Genomic DNA, 23,487 nt, shown 5'->3' with positions numbered 1-23,487 from the left:
AGAACGGTCATTCTTACACCGTTTTGTTCAGAAGAGATGGGGGAATCTTAACGTGTTGACAATTTATCATTAAAATATGAATTATTAAAGATATTTGACTTCTAATGCACCATAACTGAGTAGAGCAAAGCAAAAACTGCCTTGACTTGCCCTCAAACAACGCTTTCTAACTCTAAATCTATTTGGAGTATCGATATCATTCTTTCACCGTAAGAGACAGCAGGCTTTGGTGAACAATCATGGAAATTTTCAGGTCTCTGTGGAAATCCATTAAAAAGATATGAGCGAAGGACAAATTTCCTACTCTCAAACAAGTCTAACTCATTTCAGAACGGCAATAGGTGAGAAAAAAATTCTTGAATTGTGAGCGTCAGGAGTGTCTGAAGATATACTGGGACAAGCCTTATGTCTTAACTTTGCTTCGTTAAGGAGATATGACGATTGGAATATGCCTCTCATTACAGAAATCAAGCGGTGATTTTGAACAAGCTCTCCATTGACTTTCTATGGAGAGTTTTGCGACTTTGTGTTGGTCTGAGGAGATTTGCCAAAATTCTATAAATCCCACAACAATGATAGTGACATTTTCGGAAAGCCAGCAAAAATACCTACGTTTTGATGTATAATTTGTGGAAGTTGAGTGAAAATTGAGCAAGTAGCAAGAAGTTGTTCGGACATGAAGAGAAGACTGCAAAACCTTCAGTGGCACACTGGAAGCCAAGTGCATAGCAACCATAACAACGCATGTATTTTGTGAAAAATCACAATTTTGCAACTGAAAACTTTAAGAGGCATAAAAGTAAAACGGTAAAAGATTTGAAAAAGCTGATTTATACCTGAATAGCCCAATAATTTGAGAACATTTTAAAGTTTGAATGCTTGTTCTACGTGAAAATATGAGGAAGTAGTTAAGTTTCGAAAACAAGCAAATTTTAGCAGAATTGCAGAAGTTTCCCATTCATTTCAATGGGACAAATTAAGCTTAATATTTTAAAAAGTATAATAGTGAAAAATACCAAAAGACATAGCACACATTAGCAGAAATAGCAGAATAGTTTAAAATTTGAACGGTGAAAATCGACTGAAAATTGTGGAAGTAGTTAAGTGCCAAAAAGTGTACGGAAGTCCCAAGAGGAACTCAATAGTGTGGATGCTTAAAGCATCCACACAACTAGAAAAATTTGCATTTCCTGCGAAAATGCAGTGTGGATGCTTTAAAGCTGAAGCTGTATGCAAAAAGTAGCTGAAAAAGCTGAAAAGTTGCAGAAATTGTAAAAACTTTGCAGAAGCAAAAGAAGTTTGCTAAAATGGAATAACTTAGCAGAACTGCAATATCTTAGAGGAAACATAATACTTGGCAGAAATACAATAGCATAGCAGAATTTAGCAGAAATATTGTAACTTACCAGAAACATGATAACTTCTCAAAAATACAAGAATTTAGGAGAAATAGTATAAGATAACAGAAAGAATATATTTAGCCAAAAATACTTAAACATTACAGAAACACTATGATTTAGAAAAATAGTACAACAGAGCAGAAATATTGTGATTTACCAGAGACACTGTGATGAACTATGAATATTGTAATTTTAAATTGAGACTATGTTTTAGCACAAATATTATAATTTGGCAGAAATACTATAATTTAGCAGAAATACTATATTAAGCACAAATCCTATAAAAAGCAGAAATGGTATGATTAAGCACAAAAACTACATTTAGTAGAAATACTTTGTTTTAGCACAAATCCCATAAAAAGCAGAAATACTGTACTATGATTTAGTAGAAAAACTATAATTAATCAGAAATCCTAAATTTAGCAGAAATACTATATTAAGCACAAATACTATGAAAAGCAGAAATAGTATGATTAAGCATAAATACTACATTTAGAAGAAATACTATATTAAGCACAAATCCTATAAAAGCAGAAATAGTATATTAAGCACAAATCTTATAAAATAGCAGAAATAGTTTGATTTAGCACAATAGTAATAAGTTAAACAGAAAAATTGGAAAAGCAAAATGGACAGCTGAAAAAATGCTGAACATGCTGAGGGTCCCTCAAATATACTTGTTAAATGACAAAAATCTGCAAAAAAATTTATTACAGCCACACAATCACAAATATGTAGACATGAGGAAACACACATGCACAGAGAGACCCACACACAAGATCCAATTCAGTCAGCCAGTCTAAATATATTGAATTTAAATCTTAGAATGAGATCATCCCATTAAAAGCCTTTCTCTCTCTCTCTCTCTCTCTCTCTCTGTCACACACACACACACACACACACACACACACACACACACACACACACACACACACACACACACACACACAGGGAGAGAGAAGTAAGTTTCTAGGTCAGCCTGGGAGCTGGTGAATTTGAATCCACCAATCAGAGAGGCTGTGCACTTTTCCCCACCAAAACAGGTGCATCTGTTTACACACGCAGCAGCACAGAGAGACACAGGATTTTTGCAGTCTATTTCTCATAGTGACGACTCCCCTCAAACAAATGACCGTAATTTCCTAACCGTAGGGGCTAGAACGGTCATTCTTACACCGTTTTGTTCAGAAGAGATGGGGGAATCTTCAAGTGTTGACAATTTAATATTAAAATATGAATTTTTAGAGATATATGACATGGAGGACTTGTTGACTTAGAAGCCACGAATTCCCCAATATGCAAATTTGAATGCCTGAGACCACATATGTGATTGGCTGGCTGGGAAGCCGTGCAGGCCCTGATTTGTGGATTTGAATTCCTCAGCCCTCAGATATGATTGGCTGGCTTAGAAGCCACGAAGGCCCCAATATGCAAATTTGAATGCCTCAGGACACTTATTTGATTGGCTGGGAAACTGTGCAGGCCCTGATTTGAAAATTTGAATGTCTCAGTCCTCACAGAGGATTGGCTGCCTGGGGACCTGGCAGAAATATATAGAAATACTATTATTAAGCATAAATACTACATTTAGTACAAATACTATGTTTTAGCACAAATATTATAAAAAGAAGAAAAACTATAATTTAGCAGAAATACTATATTAAGCACAAATCCTATAAAAAGCAGAAATACTATAATTTAGAACAAATAGTATAAAAAGCAGAAATACTATAATTTAGCAGAAATACTATGTTAGGCACAAATCCTATAAAAAGCAGAAATACTATAATTTAGCAGAAATACTATGTTAGGCACAAATCCTATAAAAAGCAGAAATACTATAATTTAGCAGAAATACTATATTAGGCATAAATCCTATGAAAAGCAGAAATAGTATGATTTAGCAGAAATACTGTATTTAGCACAAGTACCGAAAATTACCAGAAATACCATGATTTAGCATAATAGTAATAACTTATTGAAACACAAATGCACAGAGAGACACAAAAACACAGGCTCTAATCCAGTCAACCAGTCTAACTATGTTCAATTTAAATCCTACAATGACATGCTGCCAAATAAGGGCAGGGTCCTCTCTCTCCCACTAAACACACACACACACACACACACACACACACACACACACACACACACACACACACACACACACACACACACACACACACACACACACACAGGGAGAGAGAAGTAAGTTTCTAGGTCAGCCTGGGAGCTGCTGAATTTGAATCCACCAATCAGAGAGGCTGTTTACGTTTTCCCGCCAAAACAGGTGCATCTTTTTACACACGCAGGACAGAGACATAGACCTGCTTCTTTCAGTTTATTTCACATAGTGAGGATTCCCCTCAAACAAATGACCATAATTTCCTAACCATAGGGGCTAGAGCGGTCATTCTTACACTGTTTTGTTCAGAAGAGATGGGGGAATCTTCAAGTGTTGACAATTTATCATTAAAATATGAATTTTTAGAGATATATGACATGGATGACTTGTTGACTTAGAAGCCACGAATTCCCCAATATGCAAATTTGAATACCTGGAGCCCACATACATGATTGGCTGGCTGGGAAGCTGTGCAGGCCCTGATTTGTGGATTTGAATTCCTCAGCCCTCAGATATGATTGGCTGGCTTAGAAGCCATGAAGGCCCCAATATGCAAATTTGAATGCCTCAGGACACATATATGATTGGCTGGGAAGCCGTGCAGGCCCTGATTTGAAAATTTGAATTTCTCAGTCCTCACAGAGGATTGGCTGCCTGGGGACCTGGCAGAAATATATAGAAATACTATGATTAAGCATAAATACTACATTTAGTAGAAATACTATGTTTTAGCACAAATACTATAAAAAGCAGAAATACTATAATTTAGCAGAAATACTATATTAAGCACAAATCCTATAAAAAGCAGAAATAGGATGATTAAGCATAAACACTACATTTAGTAGAAATACTATGTTTGAGCAAAAATCCTATAAAAAGCAGAAATACTATATTAGGCACAAATCCCATAAAAAGCAGAAATAGTATGATTAAGCATAAATACTACATTTAGTAGAAATACTATGTTTGAGCAAAAATCCTATAAAAAGCAGAAATACTATATTAGGCACAAATCTTATAAAATAGCAGAAATAGTATTATTTAGCACAATAGTAATAAGTTAAACAGAAAAATTGGAAAAGCAAAATGGACAGCTGAAAAAATGCTGAACATGCTGAGGGTCCCTCAAATATACTTGTTAAATGAAAAAATCAGCAAAAAAATGCACAGGGAGAGAGAAGTAAGTTTCTAGGTCAGCCTGGGAGCTGCTGAATTTGAATCCACCAATCAGAGAGCCTGTGTACTTTTTCCCGCCAAAACATGTGCCTCTTTTTACACACGCAGCACAGAGAGGCACAGGATTATTGCAGCCTATTTCTCATAGTGAGGACTCCCCTCAAACAAATGACCATAATTTCCAAACCGTAGGGGCTAGAGCGGTCATTCTTACACCGTTTTGTTCAGAAGAGATGGGGGAATCTTCCAGTGTTTACAATTTATCATTAAAATATGAATTATTAAAGATATTTGACTTGTAATGCACCATAACTGAGTAGAGCAAAGCAAAAACTGCCTTGACTTGCCCTCAAACAACGCTTTCTAACTCGAAATCTATTTGGAGTATCGATATCATTCTTTCACCGTAAGAGACAGCAGGCTTTGGTGAACAATCATGGAAATTTTCAGGTCTCTGTGGAAATCCAACAAAAAGTTATGACGAGAGGAAAAAGTGGTTCATTTCCACAGTTTGAAATCTGAAGAAATCTGAGCGAAGGACGAATTTCCTACCCTCAAACAAGTCCAACTCATTTCAGAACGGTAATAGGTGAGAAAGAAATTCTTGAATTGTGAGCGTCAGGGGTGTCTGAAGATATTCGGGGACAAGCCTCATGTCTTAACTTTGCTTCGTTAAGGAGATATGACGATTCGAATATGCCTCTCATTACAGAAATCCAGCGGTGATTTTGAACAAGCTCTCCATTCACTTTATATGGAGAGTTTTCTGACCTTGTGTTAGTCTGAGGAGATTTGCAAAAATTCTATAAATCCCACAACAATGATGGTGACATTTTCTGAAAGCCAGCAAAAATACCTACGTTTTGATGTATAATTTGTGGAAGTTGAGTGAAAATTGAGCAAGTAGCAGGAAGTTGTTCGGACATGAAGTGAAAATTGCAAAACCTTCAGTGGCACACTGGAAGCCAAGAGCATAGCAACCATAACAACACATGTATTTTGTGAAAAATCACAATTTTGCAACTCAAAACTTTAAGAGGCATAAAAGTAAAACAGTAGAAGATTTGAAAAAGCTGAATCATACCTGAATAGCCAAATAATTTGTGAACATTTTAAAATTTGAATGGTTGTTCTAGGTGAAAATATGAGGAAGTAGTTAAGTTTCAAAAACAGGCAAAATTTAGCAGAATTGCAGAAGTTTCCCATTCATTTCAATGGGACAAATTAAAGGAAAAAAGCTTAATATTTTAAAAAGTATAATAGTTAAAAATAGCAAAAATCGTAGCAGGAATTAGCAAAAATAGCTGAATAGTTTAAAGTTTGAACGGTGAAAATAGCACAAAAATTGTGGAAGTAGTTAAACGGCGAAAAGTGTACGGAAGCAACTAGAACTAGAAAAATTTGCATTTCCTGCGAAAATGCAGTGTGGATGCTTAAAGCTGAAGCTGTATGCAAAAAGTAGCTGAAAAAGCTGAAAAGTTGCAGAAATTGTAAAAACTTTGCAGAAGCAAAAGAAGTTTGCTAAAATGGAATAACTTAGCAGAACTGCAATATCTTAGAGGAAACATAATACTTGGCAGAAATACAATAGCATAGCAGAACTTAGCAGAAATATTGTAACTTACCAGAAACATAACTTCTCAAAAATACAAGAATTTAGGAGAAATAGTATAAGATAACAGAAAGAATATATTTAGCCAAAAATACTTAAACATTACAGACACACTATGATTTAGAAAAATAGTACAACAGAGCAGAAATATTGTGATTTACCAGAGACACTGTAATGAACTATGAATATTGTAATTTTAAATTAAGACTATGTTTTAGCACAAATATTATAATTTGGCAGAAATACTATAATTTAGCAGAAATACTATGTTTTAGCACAAATCCTATAAAAAGCAGAAATACTATAATTTAGCAGAAATACTATATTAAGCACAAATCCTATAAAAAGCAGAAATGGTATGATTAAGCATAAATACTACATTTAGTAGAAATACTTTGTTTTAGCACAAATCCTATGAAAAGCAAAAATACTATATTAAGCACAAATCCTATAAAAGCAGAAATAGTATATTAAGCACAAATCTTATAAAATAGCAGAAATAGTGTGATTTAGCACAATAGTAATAAGTTAAAAAGAAAAATTGGAAAATCAAAATGGACAGCTGAAAAAATGCTGAACATGCTGAGGTTCCCTCAAATATACTTGTTAAATGACAAAAATCAGCAAAAAAATTTATGACTGCCACACAATTACAAATATGTACACATGAGGAAACACACATGCACAGAGAGACACACACACAAGATCCAATTCAGTCAACCAGTCTAAATATATTGAATTTGAATCTTACAATGGGATCATCCCATTAAAAGGCTTTCTCTCTCTCTCTGTCACACACACACACACACACACACACACACACACACACACACACACACACACACACACACACACACACACACACACAGGGAGAGAGAAGTAAGTTTCTAGGTCAGCCTGGGAGCTGGTGAATTTGAATCCACCAATCAGAGAGGCTGTGCACTTTTCCCCACCAAAACAGGTGCATCTGTTTACACACGCAGCAGCACAGAGAGACACAGGATTTTTGCAGTCTATTTCTCATAGTGAGGACTCCCCTCAAACAAATGACCATAATTTCCTAACCGTAGGGGCTAGAACGGTCATTCTTACACCGTTTTGTTCAGAAGAGATGGGGGAATCTTCAAGTGTTGACAATTTAATATTAAAATATGAATTTTTAGAGATATATGACATGGATGACTTGTTGACTTAGAAGCCACGAATTCCCCAATATGCAAATTTGAATGCCTGAGACCACATATGTGATTGGCTGGCTGGGAAGCCGTGCAGGCCCTGATTTGTGGATTTGAATTCCTCAGCCCTCAGATATGATTGGCTGGCTTAGAAGCCACGAAGGCCCCAATATGCAAATTTGAATGCCTCAGGACACTTATTTGATTGGCTGGGAAACTGTGCAGGCCCTGATTTGAAAATTTGAATGTCTCAGTCCTCACAAAGGATTGGCTGCCTGGGGACCTGGCAGAAATATATAGAAATACTATTATTAAGCATAAATACTACATTTAGTAGAAATACTATGTTTTAGCACAAATATTATAAAAAGAAGAAAAACTATAATTTAGCAGAAATACTATATTAAGCACAAATCCTATGAAAAGCAGAAATAGTATGACTTAGCAGAAATACTGTATTTAGCACAAGTACCGAAAAGTACCAGAAATACTATGATTTAGCAGAATAGTAATAACTTATTGAAACACAAATGCACAGAGGGACACACAAACACAGGCTCTAATCCAGTCAACCAGTCTAAATATGTTCAATTTAAATCCTACAATGACATGCTGTCAAATAAGGGCAGGGTCCTCTCTCTCCCACTAAACACACACACACACACACACACACACACACACACACACACACACACACACACACACACACACACAGGGAGAGAGGACTAAGTTTCTAGGTCAGCCTGGGAGCTGCTGAATTTGAATCCACCAATCAGAGAGGCTGTTTACGTTTTCCCGCCAAAACAGGTGCATCTTTTTACACACGCAGCACAGAGACATAGACCTGCTTCTTTCAGTTTATTTCACATAGTGAGGATTCCCCTCAAACAAATGACCATAATTTCCTAACCATAGGGGCTAGAGCGGTCATTCTTACACCGTTTTGTTCAGAAGAGATGGGGGAATCTTCAAGTGTTGACAATTTATCATTAAAATATGAATTTTTAGAGATATATGACATGGATGACTTGTTGACTTAGAAGCCACGAATTCCCCAATATGCAAATTTGAATACCTGGAGCCCACATACATGATTGGCTGACTGGGAAGCTGTGCAGGCCCTGATTTGTGGATTTGAATTCCTCAGCCCTCAGATATGATTGGCTGGCTTAGAAGCCATGAAGGCCCCAATATGCAAATTTGAATGCCTCAGGACACATATATGATTGGCTGGGAAGCCGTGCAGGCCCTGATTTGAAAATTTGAATTTCTCAGTCCTCACAGAGGATTGGCTGCCTGGGGACCTGGCAGAAATATATAGAAATACTATGATTAAGCATAAATACTACATTTAGTAGAAATACTATGTTTTAGCACAAATACTATAAAAAGCAGAAATACTATAATTTAGCAGAAATACTATATTAAGCACAAATCCTATAAAAAGCAGAAATAGGATGATTAAGCATAAACACTACATTTAGTAGAAATACTATGTTTGAGCAAAAATCCTATAAAAAGCAGAAATACTATATTAGGCACAAATCCCATAAAAAGCAGAAATAGTATGATTAAGCATAAATACTACATTTAGTAGAAATACTATGTTTTAGCACAAATATTATAAAAAGCAGAAATATTGTAATTTAGCAGAAATACTATATTAGGCACAAATCTTATAAAATAGCAGAAATAGTATTATTTAGCACAATAGTAATAAGTTAAACAGAAAAATTGGAAAAGCAAAATGGACAGCTGAAAAAATGCTGAACATGCTGAGGGTCCCTCAAATATACTTGTTAAATGAAAAAATCAGCAAAAAAATGCACAGGGAGAGAGAAGTAAGTTTCTAGGTCAGCCTGGGAGCTGCTGAATTTGAATCCACCAATCAGAGAGCCTGTGTACTTTTTCCCGCCAAAACATGTGCCTCTTTTTACACACGCAGCACAGAGAGGCACAGGATTATTGCAGCCTATTTCTCATAGTGAGGACTCCCCTCAAACAAATGAAAATAATTTCCTAACCGTAGGGGCTAGAGCGGTCATTCTTACACCGTTTTGTTCAGAAGAGATGGGGGAATCTTCCAGTGTTTACAATTTATCATTAAAATATGAATTATTAAAGATATTTGACTTCTAATGCACCATAACTGAGTAGAGCGAAGCAAAAACTGCCTTGACTTGCCCTCAAACAACGCTTTCTAACTCTAAATCTATTTGGAGTATCGATATCATTCTTTCACCGTAAGAGACAGCAGGCTTTGGTGAACAATCATGGAAATTTTCAGGTCTCTGTGGAAATCCAACAAAAAGTTATGACGAGAGAAAAAAGTGGTTCATTTCCACAGTTTGAAATCTGAAGAAATCTGAGCGAAGGACAAATTTCCTACCCTCAAACAAGTCCAACTCATTTCAGAACGGTAATAGGTGAGAAAATAATTCTTGAATTGTGAGCGTCACGAGTGTCTGAAGATATACCGGGACAAGCCTCATGTCTTAACTTTGCTTCGTTAAGGAGATATGACGATTCGAATATGCCTCTCATTACAGAAATGCAGCGGTGATTTTGAACAAACTCTCCATTGACTTTATATGGAGAGTTTTCTGACCTTGTGTTAGTCTGAGGAGATTTGCCAAAATTATATAAATCCCACAACAATGATGGTGACATTTTCTGAAAGCCAGCAAAAATACCTACGTTTTGATGTATAATTTGTGGAAGTTGAGTGAAAATTGAGCAAGTAGCAGGAAGTTGTTCGGACATGAAGTGAAAATTGCAAAACCTTCAGTGGCACACTGGAAGCCAAGAGCATAGCAACCATAACAACACATGTATTTTGTGAAAAATCACAATTTTGCAACTCAAAACTTTAAGAGGCATAAAAGTAAAACAGTAAAAGATTTGAAAAAGCTGAATCATACCTGAATAGCCCAATAATTTGTGAACATTTTAAAATTTGAATGGTTGTTCTAGGTGAAAGTATGAGGAAGTAGTTAAGTTTCAAAAACAAGCAAATTTTAGCAGAATTGCTGAAGTTTCCCATTCATTTCAATGGGACAAATTAAAGGAAAAAAGCTTAATATTTTAAAAAGTATAATAGCAAAAAAATAGCAAAAGTCATAGCCGGAAAGAGCAAAAATAGCAGAATAGTTTAAAATTTGAACGGTGAAAATCGGCTGAAAATTGTGGAAGTAGTTCTACGGCGAAAAGTGTACGGAAGCAACTTGAAGAATAATAATAATAACTAGAAAAATTTGCATTTCCTGCGAAAATGCAGTGTGGATGCTTAAAGCTGAAGCTGTATGCAAAAAGTAGCTGAAAAAGCTGAAAAGTTGCAGAAATTGTAAAAACTTTGCAGAAGCAAAAGAAGTTTGCTAAAATGGAATAACTTAGCAGAACTGCAATATCTTAGAGGAAACATAATACTTGGCAGAAATACAATAGCATAGCAGAATTTAGCAGAAATATTGTAACTTACCAGAAACATGATAACTTCTCAAAAATACAAGAATTTAGGAGAAATAGTATAAGATAACAGAAAGAATATATTTAGCCAAAAATACTTAAACATTACAGAAACACTATGATTTAGAAAAATAGTACAACAGAGCAGAAATATTGTGATTTACCAGAGACACTGTGATGAACTATGAATATTGTAATTTTAAATTGAGACTATGTTTTAGCACAAATATTATAATTTGGCAGAAATACTATATTAAGCACAAATCCTATAAAAAGCAGAAATGGTATGATTAAGCACAAATACTACATTTAGTAGAAATACTTTGTTTTAGCACAAATCCCATAAAAAGCAGAAATACTGTACTATGATTTAGTAGAAAAACTATAATTAATCAGAAATACTAAATTTAGCAGAAATACTATATTAAGCACAAATACTATGAAAAGCAGAAATAGTATGATTAAGCATAAATACTACATTTAGCAGAAATACTATATTAAGCACAAATCCTATAAAAGCAGAAATAGTATATTAAGCACAAATCTTATAAAATAGCAGAAATAGTATGATTTAGCACAATAGTAATAAGTTAAACAGAAAAATTGGAAAAGCAAAATGGACAGCTGAAAAAATGCTGAACATGCTGAGGGTCCCTCAAATATACTTGTTAAATGACAAAAATCTGCAAAAAAATTTATTACAGCCACACAATCACAAATATGTACACATGAGGAAACACACATGCACAGAGAGACCCACACACAAGATCCAATTCAGTCAACCAGTCTAAATATATTGAATTTAAATCTTAGAATGAGATCATCCCATTAAAAGCCTTTCTCTCTCTCTCTCTCTCTCTCTCTCTCTCTCTCTCTCTCTCTCTGTCACACACGTGCACACACACACACACACACACACACACACACACACACACACACACACACACACACACACACACACAGGGAGAGAGAAGTAAGTTTCTAGGTCAGCCTGGGAGCTGGTGAATTTGAATCCACCAATCAGAGAGGCTGTGCACTTTTCCCCACCAAAACAGGTGCATCTGTTTACACACGCAGCAGCACAGAGAGACACAGGATTTTTGCAGTCTATTTCTCATAGTGACGACTCCCCTCAAACAAATGACCGTAATTTCCTAACCGTAGGGGCTAGAGCGGTCATTCTTACACCGTTTTGTTCAGAAGAGATGGGGGAATCTTCAAGTGTTGACAATTTAATATTAAAATATGAATTTTTAGAGATATATGACATGGATGACTCGTTGACTTAGAAGCCACGAATTCCCCAATATGCAAATTTGAATGCCTGAGACCACATATGTGATTGGCTGGCTGGGAAGCTGTGCAGGCCCTGATTTGTGGATTTGAATTCCTCAGCCCTCAGATATGATTGGCTGGCTTAGAAGCCACGAAGGCCCCAATATGCAAATTTGAATGCCTCAGGACACTTATTTGATTGGCTGGGAAACTGTGCAGGCCCTGATTTGAAAATTTGAATGTCTCAGTCCTCACAGAGGATTGGCTGCCTGGGGACCTGGCAGAAATATATAGAAATACTATTATTAAGCATAAATACCACATTTAGTAGAAATACTATGTTTTAGCACAAATATTATAAAAAGAAGAAAAACTATAATTTAGCAGAAATACTATATTAAGCACAAATCCTATAAAAAGCAGAAATACTATAATTTAGAACAAATAGTATAAAAAGCAGAAATACTATAATTTAGCAGAAATACTATGTTAGGCACAAATCCTATAAAAAGCAGAAATACTATAATTTAGCAGAAATACTATGTTAGGCACAAATCCTATAAAAAGCAGAAATACTATAATTTAGCAGAAATACTATATAAGGCATAAATCCTATGAAAAGCAGAAATAGTATGATTTAGCAGAAATACTGTATTTAGCACAAGTACCGAAAAGTACCAGAAATACTATGATTTAGCAGAATAGTAATAACTTATTGAAACACAAATGCACAGAGGGACACACAAACACAGGCTCTAATCCAGTCAACCAGTCTAACTATGTTCAATTTAAATCCTACAATGACATGCTGTCAAATAAGGGCAGGGTCCTCTCTCTCCCACTAAACACACACACACACACACACACACACACACACACACACACACACACACACACACACAGGGAGAGAGGACTAAGTTTCTAGGTCAGCCTGGGAGCTGCTGAATTTGAATCCACCAATCAGAGAGGCTGTTTACGTTTTCCCGCCAAAACAGGTGCATCTTTTTACACACGCAGCACAGAGACATAGACCTGCTTCTTTCAGTTTATTTCACATAGTGAGGATTCCCCTCAAACAAATGACCATAATTTCCTAACCATAGGGGCTAGAGCGGTCATTCTTACACCGTTTTGTTCAGAAGAGATGGGAGAATCTTCAAGTGTTGACAATTTTTCATTAAAATATGAATTTTTAGAGATATATGACATGGATGACTTGTTGACTTAGAAGCCACGAATTCCCCAATATGCAAATTTGAATACCTGGAGCCCACATACATGATTGGCTGGCTGGGAAGCTGTGCAGGCCCTGATTTGTGGATTTGAATTCCTCAGCCCTCAGATATGATTGGCTGGCTTAGAAGCCATGAAGGCCCCAATATGCAAATTTGAATGCCTCAGGACACATATATGATTGGCTGGGAAACCGTGCAGGCCCTGATTTGAAAATTTGAATTTCTCAGTCCTCACAGAGGATTGGCTGCCTGGGGACCTGGCAGAAATATATAGAAATACTATGATTAAGCATAAATACTACATTTAGTAGAAATACTATGTTTTAGCACAAATACTATAAAAAGCAGAAATACTATAATTTAGCAGAAATACTATATTAAGCACAAATCCTATAAAAAGCAGAAATAGGATGATTAAGCATAAATACTACATTTAGTAGAAATACTATGTTTTAGCACAAATAGTATAAAAAGCAGAAATATTGTAATTTAGCAGAAATACTATATTAGGCACAAATCTTATAAAATAGCAGAAATAGTATTATTTAGCACAATAGTAATAAGTTAAACAGAAAAATTGGAAAAGCAAAATGGACAGCTGAAAAAATGCTGAACATGCTGAGGGTCCCTCAAATATACTTGTTAAATGAAAAAATCAGCAAAAAAATGCACAGGGAGAGAGAAGTAAGTTTCTAGGTCAGCCTGGGAGCTGCTGAATTTGAATCCACCAATCAGAGAGCCTGTGTACTTTTTCCCGCCAAAACATGTGCCTCTTTTTACACATGCAGCACAGAGAGGCACAGGATTATTGCAGCCTATTTCTCATAGTGAGGACTCCCCTCAAACAAATGAAAATAATTTCCTAACCGTAGGGGCTAGAGCGGTCATTCTTACACCGTTTTGTTCAGAAGAGATGGGGGAATCTTCCAGTGTTTACAATTTATCATTAAAATATGAATTATTAAAGATATTTGACTTCTAATGCACCATAACTGAGTAGAGCGAAGCAAAAACTGCCTTGACTTGCCCTCAAACAACGCTTTCTAACTCTAAATCTATTTGGAGTATCGATATCATTCTTTCACCGTAAGAGACAGCAGGCTTTGGTGAACAATCATGGAAATTTTCAGGTCTCTGTGGAAATCCAACAAAAAGTTATGACGAGAGAAAAAAGTGGTTCATTTCCACAGTTTGAAATCTGAAGAAATCTGAGCGAAGGACAAATTTCCTACCCTCAAACAAGTCCAACTCATTTCAGAACGGTAATAGGTGAGAAAATAATTCTTGAATTGTGAGCGTCACGAGTGTCTGAAGATATACCGGGACAAGCCTCATGTCTTAACTTTGCTTCGTTAAGGAGATATGACGATTCGAATATGCCTCTCATTACAGAAATGCAGCGGTGATTTTGAACAAACTCTCCATTGACTTTATATGGAGAGTTTTCTGACCTTGTGTTAGTCTGAGGAGATTTGCCAAAATTATATAAATCCCACAACAATGATGGTGACATTTTCTGAAAGCCAGCAAAAATACCTACGTTTTGATGTATAATTTGTGGAAGTTGAGTGAAAATTGAGCAAGTAGCAGGAAGTTGTTCGGACATGAAGTGAAAATTGCAAAACCTTCAGTGGCACACTGGAAGCCAAGAGCATAGCAACCATAACAACACATGTATTTTGTGAAAAATCACAATTTTGCAACTCAAAACTTTAAGAGGCATAAAAGTAAAACAGTAAAAGATTTGAAAAAGCTGAATCATACCTGAATAGCCCAATAATTTGTGAACATTTTAAAATTTGAATGGTTGTTCTAGGTGAAAGTATGAGGAAGTAGTTAAGTTTCAAAAACAAGCAAATTTTAGCAGAATTGCTGAAGTTTCCCATTCATTTCAATGGGACAAATTAAAGGAAAAAAGCTTAATATTTTAAAAAGTATAATAGCAAAAAATAGCAAAAGTCATAGCCGGAAAGAGCAAAAATAGCAGAATAGTTTAAAATTTGAACGGTGAAAATCGGCTGAAAATTGTGGAAGTAGTTCTACGGCGAAAAGTGTACGGAAGCAACTTGAAGAATAATAATAATAAAGAATAAAGAGAAACAGGAACTCAATAGTGTGGATGCTTAAAGCATCCACACAATAATAAAGTATAAAGAATAAAGAGAAACAGGAACTCAATAGTGTGGATGCTTAAAGCATCCACACAATAAAGAATAAAGAGAAACAGGAACTCAATAGTGTGGATGCTTAAAGCATCCACACAATTAAGAATGCATGCCATTAATGAGTTCGGGTCTTAGGAGGATAATGTAAACAGAATTGGTCCTAGCACTGAACCCTGTGGAACTCCATAATTAACCTCAGTGTGTGAAGAGGACTCTCCATTTACATGCACAAACTGGAGTCTATTAGATAGATATGATACAAACCACTGCAGCACAGTACCTGTAATACCTACAGCATGCTCTAATTGCTCTAATAGGATATTATGGTCATAAAGCACTGGACCACTCTTGCTGCTAGTGGGTGCACAGGAAGCTGTGTTGGACTCAACTGTAATATACTTAATACTTAAAATGAGCTCCACAGAGAAAATCAAGGCTAACATTAACATGATGGGGTGTTTGCTGTGTGCAGGTTTCTTACCTTGGACCATAACACATGCAGAGGCTTGCCAGGTACCCGTTACTGAAGGCAAAGAGGATCATGAAGAGGATAAAGAAGCAGTCGTGATAGAAAACGACTGGCAGGTGGGCACGAGGGTGAACATTGCACAGCATGAAGAGAGGGATGAAGACCAGGCGACACCCGATGGATGCAGGAAGTATCACACTGTCTTTTCCTGGCTGGAAAAAAAAGAATACTATCAGCTCACATGTCTTTCAGTTTAACTGGAATATATAGAGCACCATCTACAACAAAGTGCTTTATGATAAACTGAATACTCTCATTAAAGACTGGTACCAATAATGACATTATTTGAATATAGACTGGAATCATAAAGTAAAAAGGGAAGACTTGAAAATGGTAACACATGACTTTGAGTTTCAACGGGTTAACAAAGGACCAACTATGTAAATATGGGCAGAGACTGTTCTGAGGTCAGGGAAACATGTAACAAGCACAACATGACAGGTGTTTGTTTATTACACTGAGAAATAATGTGGTAACTGACGTTATTAGCAAAGGAAACACTAAAGAAATGTAGCATCATTTAAAGATCTTAATAAGGAATTCCAATGTAACTGATCATCACATGTTATATATGTGAGCAAATCTGATTAAAGAATCAAGTATAGTGGAAACAAGATTTAATAGCTATTTTACTGATTCTGTTAAAGCTTTGACTTTTAACTGTTTTGTCACGGCTGGCGGAGTGAGCCGTGTGGTGTGGAGGAAAGGGAGGACCCAAAATGCAGCAGTGACTGATGATACGAGGGATGTTTATTTACAAAGTGACAATGGCAGAAACAAGCAGTGAGGCATGACAAAACAACTGAAGAAACCTAAACTGGGAGAACTAAATGACAAACCTGAGACCATACAAAAGGGGTGCGGGGCAGAGAGACGCAGAGACAGGAACACCATAGAACGCAGACGAGCCGACAATGAACACAGACCGACACCCACTAAATATACACACACAAGGTAATCAGGTAATCACACACAGGAGGGAAGAACAGCTGAACCTAATACACATGAGGACCGGAGGACACAAGCTGAACACAATGACAACAGACACAGACCTTCAAAATAGAATAGGAAATCCAGAACATGAGCCTTCAAAGTAAAGCAGGAACACACAGACTGATTTACAACACAACACGGGGACATGAACAGAGCACCAAGGACAGACACAGGTAGGGCTGAATACACACACCAAACTACAGGTTCAACCCTAAACCAATACAAAATCAGAATAAACACAAAGCACAAAAATGAACTTCAAGGAAACACAAAACGCTGGGCCAAAATGACCCAGGACCATGACATGTTTAGGCTCAAACTATTCTGTTACTCCTCCTCTTGGCTCTCGGAGGAGTTGGATGCGTCTTCCACCCTCTCCCTCCCTTAGCTTCCCTTCTATGCTTCTATGTCCTTGTCTCGTCTCGTCTGACTTTAAATCTGAGAGAGCATCTCATTCTTGCTCTTGTTCTCTAAACGAATGTTTCCCAGATTTCATCTGGGAAACATTCGTTTAGAGGAGCTCATGGCTCTTAAAAGAGAGATACACCTGGAGACCAGTGATGGACATTAGAATGACTGAAAAATCGATGCAGTTTGTTCTCCCTAGACCACATACTAACATCTCTCATGCGGCTATACCCCCACCCCCGACGGCACCAACTGCTTGAAGGTTGACGCCAAGAGGAACAACAATATTCTTCCAAGAGACACGAGAATGAACAGACTCTCTGCCCTATTCCTCAAGGTCACCTGCGTAGGCTGCGCACTGTTGATCTTTGCCTAACAGGCGAAAGGACACTTTCTCAGGCTGAACTCAGGACACACATCCCGACATGCACACATGCACACTGATACTGATACGCACTCACCACCCTCCCTCCCTTCCCCCCGATCCAACGCCTCCTCCCATACTTACTTCCCACCCGATGGAGACAGCGGCTCTGAGGCGGGATGAGGTTGCAGCGTCCATGACCCACTGTGTACATTGTGTACTATTATTACTGGTATTAAAATGGCAGAATCTCCCAAGTCAGTAAAAGTTAAAAGGTCATTTAAAACCCTAACCCTAAGCATAGGTTCCACCACAGCATGTTTGAAGTCAGCAGGGACACACCCAGACTGAAGACTGCTATTGACAGCAAACACATACCCACAGATGTCAAAAACATCTTTCAGTAAACGAGATGGAACAATATCCAGAGTACATCTGTGGGTTTCAGGTGGTTCACTGCTTCACTCAGTAATGAAAAGGACACAGGTGTCAGGTTTCCTGCGTCATTGACCCAGTGTTCTCAGTTTTGTCATGTTCAGTTTATTTTGCCACATGTTGTTCTCACTTCCTGTTTTTCCTGTCAGCTCGTCTCATGTGTCGTTAGCCAGATTATGTTCAGCTGTGTACCCACCGGTCTCTCATTAGCATCCTCATCAGTCTGTGTATTTAAGTCTTCTGTTTCCACTCGTTCACCGTCGTGTCATTGATGTTGTCGCTGTTAGGTTGTTGTATGTTCAGTTCCTTCAGCCAGCCAGCCAGCCATTTCCTGCTTCAGTTCTGTTCGTTCATTTCGGTCAGCAATAAACACCAGCCTTCACCTACCAGTGAGTCCAGCGTTTGGGTCCTAGTGATGTGCGATACCACTGATTTCCTTTCTGATCCGATTCCAAGTATTCAGGGTGGTATCGACGATACTGATCCGATACCGATACTTTGTACAAAAACTTACTTTATTTATTGTATCTCAAAATATAGCGTCATCATGATTACAGGACATCATATTACTTGTTCTTATCACTTAATAATGCAGAATTCATCATATAGAAATAAAGAATCTGAAGTTGTGCCTATTTGAACATGTTGCCTGCCTGCAGCACTAAAGGATTCAGTGAGAGACGTCTGTCTCGCCCTAGCAGCACCTGTCCCTGTCCTCATCTTCAATTCGCCTCAACATAAGCTCGTCATATTCTGTGATCTGATTTACTGTGAGGTGTTTCACGAGGTTAGTGGTGTTGCCACAACACCTCACTGTCTTTCCACATGTATTGCAAACCACATCTCGGCTGTTTGTGGAGGTAAAATACATCTGTACATAACTCCAATTACACTCAGCCATTGTTGTGAGTGCGCACGCCAGGGGCTGGACACAGTTATACAGCTGTATTTTGCACATGACTATGAAAGGCAGAAGAGGAAGTAATTCCTTCCAATGTTGACAATCCGAATGATATAGTTTCTTTCCACTGTGTTCCTGTTAATGATAAACTACAAATTTACCCTAAATTACTAAACTATTTTAAATCAAATCAAATCAAATCACTTTTATTGTCACATCACATGTGCAGGTACACTGGTACAGCACATGTGAGTGAAATTCTTGTGTGCAAGCTTCACAAGCAACAGAGTTGTGCAAAAATACAATAATGTAAAACAAGAAAAATATTAGAATGGCTAAATCTGAGACTAATAAATATATGTACAATATATAATAGTATATGCATTACTGGATGTGTATACTAAATATGTTTTTCTACATGTGGGTGTGTGTATATACACATATTTTACAAATTAAATAGAGTAAAAATAAAATAAATATATAAAAAATATACAGAGTTGAGACATGTGCAAAACAGTGGCATTACTGTACAGTATGGAGTGCATAATGTTAAAGTTCCAGTAGTGAAGCTGAGGTGTCTATGAAGTGTTCAGCAGTCTGATGGCCTGGTGGAAGAAGCTGTCTCTCAGTCTGCTGGTACGGGACCGGATGCTGCAGAACCTCCTTCCTGATGGAAGTAGTCTGAACAGTTTATGGCTGGGGTGACTGGAGTCCTTGATGATCCTCCCCGCTTTCCTCAGGCAGCGCTTCCTGTAGATGTCTTGGAGGGAGGGAAGCTCACCTCCAATTATCCGTTCAGAGCACCGCACTACTCGCTGGAGAGCTTTGCAGTTGTAGGCGGTGCTGTTGCCATACCAGGTGGTGATGCATCCAGTGAGGATGCTCTCAATGGCACAGTGATAGAAGGTCCTGAGGATGCGGGGGCTCATGCCGAATCTTTTCAGTCTCCTGAGAAAGAAGAGGCGCTGCTGCGCCTTCTTCACTGTTTTGTTTGTGTGTACTGACCACGTAAGATCCTCAGCCAGATGTACACCAAGGAAGTGGAAGCTGCTCACTCTCTCCACAGCAGCGCCGTTGATGGTGATGGGGGTGTGTACTTCTCTGCACCTCCGGAAGTCCACTATCAACTCCTTTGTCTTTGCGACGTTGAGGGTGAGATGGTTGTCTTGACACCAGTGGGTCAGGGCGCTGACCTCCTCCCTGTAAGCCGTCTCATCACCGTTGGTGATAAGACCCACCACTGTAGTGTCGTCCGCAAACTTCACAATGATGTTGGAGTTGTTAGTGGCTGTGCAGTTGTAGGTGTAGAGGAGAGGGCTCAGTACACACCCCTGTGGAGCACCAGTGTTCAGTGTGATGGGGGATGAGGTGATGCTGCCCAGTCTGACCACTTGGCGTCTGTCAGACAGGAAGCTAAGGATCCAGTTGCAGAGGGAGCTGCTCAGTCCTAGATCCTGCAGTTTCCTGTCCAGCTTCGAGGGAACGATGGCTTTTCTCTGCACCTGTTTCAGTTCCTCGGGTGGGGAAGTCTTCTGTTTCCACTCGTTCACCGTCGTGTCATTGATGTTGTCGCTGGTAGTTTCTTCAGCCAGCCAGCGAGCCATTTCCTGCTTCAGTTCTGTTCGTTCATTTCGGTCAGCAATAAACACCAGCCTTCACCTGTGAGTCCAGCGTTTGGGTCCTCCTTTCCTCACCCACACTGCAACCACTGACAACAGGCTCAAAGTGGTCACAAGCAACCAAGTTGGCATATAAACAGATGGGTCGGAAGGATAATATGAGACCTGATATCTGTGATCCCGTTAATAAAGAATTTCAATAAGTTTTCACATGTTGCTTTTGATGCTATGTGGGGAGCAGCAGTAGGGGGATTAAGAACTAAGTTAGTGATTAATACGAAGTCTGTGACTGTTATCAGACACGATCTTAGAGAAATATTTCGTTTTTGCTGCACTAATAGCCTTTTGATCATTTAACAATATAAATATTAAAACTAAATTTGCAATAAAATTTGTCTTGCATCTTAATACCAGTATAACGGTCTGTATAATTTTCGAGGTCTACAAATAAAGAACCAGATAATAGATTGCATTTATATAGCACTTTATGAGACCCTTTATGGACGTAGACTGGGTGGAAAGAGAAGGAAGCAATCTGTTAATGTTACGTAGATGGAAGTAGGCAGAACGGGTGAGATTATTGATGTGAGATTTATAGGAAAGTGAACTGTCTAGGATGACACCAAGGCTCTTAACCTGAGGAGAAGGGAAAACTGTGGAGTTATCGACAGTGAGTGAGTCAGAGTCAGTTTTTACAGGCTTACATACACACGCAGTTACTGTCCCTCCATTTAAAAAGGCAGAGGCGTCACGATGTGATTATTTTACGTGTAGTTGTTTTTTATTTCCTGTGTAATAATATTCATTTATTTGTATCCTGCTGTAACTTTACTGTATAAAGAGCTAACATCTCCAAAATGTCAGGAGTAGTTAGTCATTATAAGAAGTGTTTGTGAACTAAAACTCAAGAATGTGGGATCCTGTTTGTCCGTAATTTAAACAGCCCAGCGCTGCTCCAGACACAGGGAAAACCAATCCTGCAGGGAGACCTACCTCGGCACTTGTGCAGGTGAAGCCATAGGGAAGATTTGCTTCACCATATTTTCTAGTCTTTGGCTTAGAATGAAGTTGGTTTGGAAACATATTCAGCGATGCTTCATCTCCTGCTTTGCGTTTGTGTGGGCGCCCCATGCTAGCAGTGTCCAAGTGTTTTCTTTCCCCCCCCCTTTTCATACCGCGCCCCCCCTGCAATGGCTCTGCGCCTCCCCTAGGGGGCGGGCCCCACACTTTGGGAAGGTCTGCTGTAAGGGAAGAAGGTGGGAGGGAGGAATCAGGTCTGCAGGAGAGATATAACTGGGTGTCATCAGCAAAACAGTGAAAGTGAAGATCAAATTTGCAGAAAATGGTACCTAGAGGGAGGATGTATATTTTGAAGAGAAGAGGGCCTAAGACTGAACCTTGGGGTGCACCAGAAGGGACCGGGAAAAGACGAGAGCAGAATGATTTCAGTTGAATAAACTGGGAGCGGTCAAGGAGATATGATTGAAACCAGGCTAGGGGTGTAGCCACAGCTGCCCTGGGGCAGACTGACAGAAGCGAGGCTGCCATCGGACCCTCTGGCCAACAATAGTAGGCAGTAGGGTGAAGTGTTTTGCCCAAGGAAACAATGACCAGGACAGACAGAGCTGGGGATCAAACCGGCAACCCTCCAGTTATAAGATGAGGTTCCCAACCCGCTGAACCACGGTCACCCAGATGAAATCATGGGAGGGAGAAGACTGTCAATGTGAAGCCGGAGGACCTATTGGAGGCTTGCTGTTTATAGCTGAATTGCTTGATGACAGAACTCAAACTCACCCACATCAAGATGGCTGTTAAGCTCCGCCCACCCCAGTCACACAGGTTAAAGAGCAGGAAGCAGCTGACAGGAATGAAGTACTGGTCTGTAAATCAAACAATTATTTGAATGTTTGCGTGTATCAGTAGAACAAGGAAAAGAAAACGGGGGGCAAATTCACGCAGATAAACATGGAACAAAACACCACAGAAGAAGAAAGGTTAACATTAGCCGTCATTTCAACAGAAAACGAGGTATTGACCGACCCCAGGAACCTCCGTCACTGAGCGTGGATTTGGTGTCGGCAGTGACGGCGGGAAATGTGCCAATGGTTACAGTGAAGGTAAAACAGACTGACAGGGCCAAGATCCAGATCTGAGGGCCAAAGGTCAGAGGTCAGACATTCCCTTTAAAGAACAAACTACAGTTAATATTGATTATAGATTGTTTCTTGATCAGTTAAGTAATGTGTAGCTGACCTTCTTAAAGATTTTCAGCATGGAGACGTCCTGAGGCTTTGTCTGATCAGCTACTGCATCTTTACATAAACAACAGAATAAACAACAAAACAACGTAAATGATAGGATAAATAAAACACATGACAACAGAGCGCTGTAACTGTGATGCCAGATTAATGATTTAGCAATCTGCGTCAATCTCAAAGTGAGATTTTTCTGTGTGGTTCTCTTTTCACCTGATGAGTAACCACGGTAACAGAGTAGTGGGTTATGTTCAGAGCCAGTGAAAGCATTTCACAGACTCTTTTATGTTTTTAGTATGATGGAGGTTTTCTATCTGCAGCTTTTTCCAGAAAACAGTGAATGAAGCCCTGC

The 23,487-nt window shown here is 38.4% G+C and overlaps 1 protein-coding gene across 2 annotated transcripts in view; it reads right to left on the bottom strand.

Annotated features, from left to right (window-relative positions):
- The window catches only part of LOC113023514 (equilibrative nucleoside transporter 1-like), a 59,520-nt gene that overhangs the window by 13,489 nt on the left and 22,544 nt on the right, over positions 1–23,487 (bottom strand). For both annotated transcript variants that reach the window (XM_026169581.2, XM_026169582.2), the window contains exons 9-12: positions 23,134–23,192; positions 22,921–23,029; positions 22,675–22,760; positions 16,110–16,309 (exon numbers count right to left, since the gene is read on the bottom strand). In XM_026169581.2, coding sequence (XP_026025366.1) covers positions 16,110–16,309; positions 22,675–22,760; positions 22,921–23,029; positions 23,134–23,192 — 454 coding nt within the window. The remainder of the gene's footprint in view (positions 1–16,109; positions 16,310–22,674; positions 22,761–22,920; positions 23,030–23,133; positions 23,193–23,487) is intronic.

The sequence above is a fragment of the Astatotilapia calliptera genome, chromosome 6 (assembly GCF_964374335.1).
Source record: "Astatotilapia calliptera chromosome 6, fAstCal68.1, whole genome shotgun sequence".
NCBI lineage: Eukaryota > Metazoa > Chordata > Actinopteri > Cichliformes > Cichlidae > Astatotilapia > Astatotilapia calliptera.
This window is presented reverse-complemented; position numbering and strand designations above follow the sequence as displayed.